We start from the raw sequence: 6666 nt of genomic DNA, 5'->3' as shown, positions 1-6666 counted from the left end.
GAGTCGCTGAGATTACAGGCACCCGTCACCATGTCCAAATAATATTTGCATTTTTAGTAGCGACGAAGTTTCACCATGTTGGCCAGGCTGGTCTTGAACCTCTGACTCCAGATGATCTGCCCACCTCAGCCTCCCAGAGTGCAGGGATTACACACGTGAGCCACTGCGCCGGCCTGCCCTTAGTGATCTATAAAATGCCTTCAGGGCCTTTTCCCATCCTCTTGACTATTAGCACTTGGATCCCTTTTAGCCATGCTAAGCACTTCAGCAAGTGGTTGTTATGTCAAAAGTAAAAATATATAGCTTGTGAAGAACATCAGCAGAGGAACCAACATCTCCTTTGAGGAACAGTCACTCCTCTGGCACAGATGGAAAATAACTTGCAATAAATGCAAACTCATTTTAAAGCTGACATAATGCAGGTAAACCACAAGATACCTCCTGGACTACCCTAGCAGATAATGTAGTTTCACCACAAGAACCTGCTGAGCCCCTTAGGATTCTTTCAAACAGCCGTTATTTCCTATTCCCTGTGTGTCACCCAGTGTGCCAGATGTTGCACATACATTATCTTGAATGCTCAGAACAAACCTGCAAAAAAGATTCTGTTGGTCCCATTTCACAGATGAGGAAATTGCCACTCAGAGAGGCCAGCACGTAGCTCAAGGTCATGAATCGGGAGCTAGGATTTGAACCCAGGCAAGGCTGAGAGCTTTCCACCACACCAGTGGCTTTGAATTTTACTCCAGGGGCCATGGTGTAGGACTGTCTGTCTAGAAAAGAGGCAGGGGGTGGGGAGATTTACACACGAGGATTCTAGGTGAGCTTCATTAGAACAAAGACTTTGGAGGAGAAAAAAAAGAGAAGTTTCAAAGGCACTGCCCTCACAGGGATCTTTGAACTTCTTGGGGTGAAGAATGACTATTTTTCTTAGAGACAGGGTCTTGCTCTGTTGCCCAGGCTGTAGTGCCATGACACGACCATGGTTCACTGCAGCCTCTACTTCCTGGGCTCAGGTGACCCTCCCACCTCAGACTCCCAAGTAGCTGGGACTACAGGCAAACAGCAACTATAGGCATACAGCCTTGCTAGTATGACTTTTCTGAAAGCATTGCTCTAGAAGTGTTTTGCTTTTGCGATGCATTTGCCCCCAGTTTTCTCCCCTGGCACATTCATCCTCCAGGTGACTGCCAGAGTGATCTTCCAAAATCTCATCATGCTACTCCTCTGCTTAGAAACCTTCCATGACTCCCAACTACCTTTTGGCTAAACTTCATGAACCTCTTTTAGCATGACCTTCGAGACTCTTGGTGATCTGGACCCCCTTCCACTTCTCCAGCCTTGCCATTAACCTCTCCCCAGCTTCCACCCTCCTGCCAAACCCGCTGCCTTTATAGTGTCTGGTACTTGCCACACTCAATGGTCAACTCGCACTCAGCCCTCCAGCCTCAGATCAGGCACCACCTTCCTCCACGAAAGCCTTTTCTATTCCTCTCGACTTGGATCCGGCCCTGCCTCCTGTGCTCCCTCAGCACCCCCTCCCCCTGATCCATCACAGCCCTGCTTCTGTCTCCTCTTCTTGCTTGGCTCCCCTGCTAGAATGAAGTCTTGCATCATCTGCTGAACTCCACTTTGCTCCCCTGGAAAGAGGTTTCTCGGGGAATTTGCTCTTTCTCTTGGGGTAAGCATACCAGTCTTGCCTCAAAAAGCATACCAGAAATGCCAACGGCTTGATGTGAGGCACGGAGAGCTTTCAGCATGGGAGTTTGTCCCCTGCAGCCAAACCTCAATTTTACATGGAGGAGGTAGGCTAGGCAGTATCACATGATGAGAAAAATCTGTGGGGAAGAGTAGCTGACTACAGGAAAACTATGGAAAACCGTTTTCGAATCTTCCAGCTAACTTGGTTTTCATTTTGGAAGGAGGAGGGTGAACGCTTGTCTCAGGCCCCCAGATCTGCTAACAGTTAAGATGCTTAGGTTCATACTTTTCCTATAAAGAGGGGACTAATGTTATAAGTGGCCTGTGAATGCTCAGCACACACCAATCTTCCTTCCAAGCCAGGAGCCTGCAGAATCAGCAGAAAGCCCTGCCCTGACAGCCTTCCCCAAGCCCAACCCACCTTGGCAGCTGTCAAGGGGGAGGTTGTGGAACAGAAACCACGGTCCTGCATCAGTTGGCCTCTTCGCATCTATAAAATGGGCACAGGGGTGGAGAGGGTTAATGCCAGATGCCAATGCCAATTGCCAGAATTTAGGAACTGTTAGCCCTCCCTCCTTCAATTACTAAAGAAGTTCATTTAGAAAAGACAAAGGAAGGCCAGGCACAGTGGCTCATGCCTGTAATCCCAGCACTTTGGGAGGCCAAGGTCGGGGGATGACTTGAACCCAGGAGTTCAAGAACAGCTTAAGAAACATAGCAAGACCCTGTCTGTACAGACAAAAAAAAAAAAAAAAAAAGTAGCTGAGCATGGCGACATGTGCCTGTAGTCCCAACTACTTGGGAGGCTGAGGCAGGAGGTTCACCGAAGCCCAGGTGTTTGAGGCTGCAGTGAGCTATGATCGTGCCACTGTACTCCAGACTGGGTAAGAGTGAGAGATGCCATCTCAAAAATAAAAAATAAAGGAAAGTAGGAAAGTTTTGAGCATAGAGGCAACAGGGCCACCAGGCAGAGATGGAAACATGGATGGATGGGCTCAGGGTGGCGTTTCTGGGCTGTTTGTTAGTGGTGACTTTTTCTCCCTGGTGTTCACGGACTGGGATGAGAGGGCTGGGGAATGCGACAGTCCATTGCAAGGGCTACCCAAACCGTCAGGGATACAGTGCTATTTTTAAAATGCACTGTTCTCCAAGGCAGCATGGGTCTGTAGCCAGCAACTGCTTTCCTGGCCTTTCAGGCTGAGTCAACCCTCCTGTAGTCTTATTTAATTCATGCCATTTCTGAATAGGAGCAATTTTGCAAGCTACAATTTATGCATTAAACTTAACTTTTTAAAAAGAATTTTTACGTGTGAAATATATATATATAGAGAGAGAGAGATAGGGTCCTACTCTTGTCACCCAGGCTGGAGTGCAGTGGAATGCTTTACTCACTGCAGCCTCCACCTCCCAGGCTCAAGCAATCCTTCCACCTCAGCCTCCCTAGTAGCTGGGACTACAGGCCTGCACCACTACACCTGGCTAATTTTTGTATATTTTTGTAGAGACGGGGTCTCCCTATATTGCCCAGGCTGGTCCAGAACTCCTGGGCCCAAAGGATACTCCCGCCCTAACCTCCCAATATGCTGGGATTACAGGCATGAGCCACTGTGCCCAGCCTTAAACTTAATTTTTTAAATGCTGCTGAGCAGGCGCGATGGCTCATGTCTGTAATCCCAGCACTTTGGGAGGCCGAGGCAGGGGAGCACTTGAGGTTAGGAGTTTGAGATCAGCCTGGCCAACATGGCGAAACCCCGTCATTACTACAAATACAAAAATTAGCCAGGCGTGGTGGTGCACGTTTGTAATCCCAGCTACTTTGGAGGCTGGGGTAGGAAAATCGCTTGAACCCAGGAGGCAGAGGTTGCAGTGAGCCTAGATCACACCATTGCACTCCAGCCTGGGCGACAGAGCGAGACTCTGTCTCAAAAAACAATAATAGTGGCCGGGCACGGTGGCTCACACCTGTAATCCCAGCACTTTGGGAGGCCGAGGCGGGTGGATCACGAGGTCAGGAGATCGAGAACATCCTGGCAAACATGGTGAAACCCCGTCTCTATTAAAAATACAAAAAATTAGCCAGGCGTGGTGGCGGGCGCCTGTAGTTCCAGCTATTCAGGAGGCTGAGGCAGGAGAATGGCGCGAACCTGGGAGGCGGAGCTTGCAGTGAGCCGAGATCGCGCCCCTGCACTCCAGCCTGGGCGACAGAGTGAGACTCCGTCTCAAAAAATAATAATAATAATAGTAACAATAAATACATGCTGCTGGCCAGGCGTGGTGGCTCATGCCTGTAATCCCAGCACTTTGGGAGGCTGAGGCAGGTGGATCACTAGGTCAGGAGTTCGAGACCAGCCCAGCCAACATAGTGAAACCCCATCTCTACTAAAAATACAAAAAAAAAAAAAAAAAATCGCTGGGCGTGGTGGTGGACGCCTGTAGCTATTTGGGAGGCTGAGGCAGGAGAATTGCTTGAACCCAGGAGGCAAAGGTTGCAATGAATCAAGATTGCATCACTGCACTCCATTTCATAAATAAATAAATAAATAAATAAATAAATAAATGCTGCTGAAAAGCTGAAGAAAGCCCCATCTTGGAAAAAAAAAAGTGCCCATGGGTGTGTCTCATTAGAGGCCACAAATCAAGGTAAATTACATGACTCATCGTGGAAATATCAGAAATGTAAATTTGGAAACTTTTGCCTTTTACCCCCTAACCCAAGGCCCCTATAGGACAACTCTTCTAGGATGAGGCTGGTGCCTGAGGCCAGACCATCAAGGAGCTCAGGACAGAGGTGAACTGTGTGTTTCTCCTCAGATCCAAGGGGGAAATAGCTTCTTCCCTGCACAGCTCTGGCCATTTGTTCTGAGAAGGAGGCCCAAAGCCTGCCCTGGAGCACGAGATCATGGCCACGGGTGGGTGACCTCTACCCTGCAAACATATGCAGCTTCTTCCTTTGTGGTTAGTAAGGGAGGTGGGGGAAAACACTAAAAGGACAGCCTTGTCATGTGAAAAGAACACATATTCCACTTTAATATACATAAGAAGTCACCTGTGATACATGAGAAAAAGTACCAGTTAAGGCTTGGTCGTCTCAGGAGGAGGTTGTCAGAGGCTGACTCTACCCGCACCCCAAGACTCCATTAATGGCCGAGCCAGGCCGGCAGAGTGAGGCATTTTCTCTGCATTGGTGGTATGCAATTTTAACTCATTCTTCTAGAGAATGTTTCCTAATAAACCCTGCGCGTCGGCCTGCCCAGAAATGGCCACTGGAAGCTTAACTTGCCCTCTCCCAAGCAAGACCACGATCCCTTCTCCCAACTCCTTAGTCGTGTAGCTTTGGAACTCGGAGCCAGGCCAGCTTGGTCCTTCACTCTCTCTTGGTGAGGTGGTGCCCAAGTCCCCAGGTCCTCCAGGCCGGTGGTTACAGGAGACCTGAGACAAGTACCTGAGTTGGACCCCGACATGTTCTGTTCCTTGCAGGCCCAAGCAGCGTCCAAGGCGCCTCTCCTTCGGTGGAACCCGGGACAACCCAGGACCTAGCCATCGCCACAGCGTCGCGGCCCCTCCTAGCTCTCCAGTCTCTGTCCCTGTCAACGGTCCTGGAATGAGGGGAACAGATGGCGGAAAAGGACATGCATTTGCGCCACCCGGCTGCCCGCGGTGTCCTTCGCCTTGGTCCGCGACGCCGCCGCTCTTCTGCTTGTCTCCACAGCCGTCGCGCCCACTGCGCTCGCGGCCCTCCACGCAGTGGTGCCGCTGCTGTTGTTGTTCAGGTTGGTGCACCCGCTGCCGCTCTCCATCTCCCATTCCTCAGCTCCCGACAGCTCCCGCAACCTCCAAGGCGCGTCGGGCCGCAGGTAGTGGCAGGCCCGGTGGCCGCTGTGGTCGCGGCGCGTAGCGTCGGCACCCAGGGCGCCCACCAGCACCTTGATGACCATGTCGTGGCCCTGAAGGGCCGCCAGGTGGAGGGGCGTGAGGCCGCCGCTGCCTGGGGCGCTCACGTCGAGCCGCAGCCCCCGGCGTAGGGCGAAGTCGTGTACTAGAATGAGCTCCTCGTGGCGCCCGTGCTTGGCCAGCCAGTGCAGAACCGAGTAGCCGGTGATCGGGTCGCCCCGCAGCAGCAGCTCCGGCTCAGCCTCCAGCAGCTCCCGCAGCACCTCATAGCGGCCCTCGGCGGCCGCCAGAATCCACGCGTGCTCCCGCGGTTCCAGGCACAGCCTGCTGCTGCCCGGCCCGCTGGGCCCGCCCAGCTCCTCGGCGCGCTCCTCCGACAGCCACCCGGCAGGAGCCGCCCGCTGCAGCCCCAGCAGTTCCCGCAGCGCTACCCGCCGGCGCCCTGAGCCCGCTCCAGAGTGCATCAGCGTGCCTGGGAAGGGGGGCTCCCGGGAAGCAGTGGCTGCGGCTTTGCCCCAGTACCTGCCCAGGCTACCAGTGTCCGCTCTCGAGGGGCGGGGCTGCGGGGCGCACCGCAGGCTCTGCGCGGTCGGCGCGAGAGAGGCCGTGGGTGCCCGGTTCGTGGCCCCTCCGGGCTGGGCCATGGTCTTGCAAGCTGCCGCCGCGGACGTCCCAGTGTCCAGTGTTCGCTGCCCTTCTCGGGCCCCAACGGGAGAGGAACTGGCGCTGGCGTTGGGGAAGGAAGCGGCTTGAGCAATTGGGTTCAGAGGGAGGGAGCAAAGGAGAGGAGGAGGAGGAGGGAGGGAGCTAGGGGAGGGCCCCCGCTCAGGCCTTGGGGGCCGTGGAGGGGTTTGAGCTCCAGCCAAGCCCCCAGGGCAAGCTCAGCTCCAGCGCCCTGGGTACCGCCGCCTCTGCAGCTCCCCCGGGTCGTGGGCGGTCCCACCCCAAACGGCCAGGTGAGCTCTGCAGCCCCGCCTCCAGCACCGAGGGGCGGGCGCGAGGACGGGCTGGGAGCTCGCCTGTGGCCCTGGAAGCCCCGGTTCTCAGCATCCCAGCCGCTGCTAGGGTGTAGAG

General features: G+C 53.9%; 1 protein-coding gene across 1 annotated transcript; it reads right to left on the bottom strand.

Annotated features, from left to right (window-relative positions):
• Positions 1-4699: 4699 nt before the first annotated feature.
• SOWAHD (sosondowah ankyrin repeat domain family member D) lies at positions 4700-6308 on the bottom strand. Its single transcript, NM_001193702.1, is given in 1 exon segment — positions 4700-6308. A coding segment is annotated over 1 exon segment (948 nt). The 5' UTR covers positions 6237-6308; the 3' UTR covers positions 4700-5288.
• Positions 6309-6666: the final 358 nt, after the last annotated feature.

The sequence above is a fragment of the Macaca mulatta genome, chromosome X, assembly GCF_049350105.2.
Source record: "Macaca mulatta isolate MMU2019108-1 chromosome X, T2T-MMU8v2.0, whole genome shotgun sequence".
Taxonomy (NCBI): Eukaryota; Metazoa; Chordata; class Mammalia; order Primates; family Cercopithecidae; genus Macaca; species Macaca mulatta.
The sequence above is the reverse complement of the archived record's forward strand: the minus strand, read 5'-3'. Positions and strand labels throughout refer to the sequence as shown.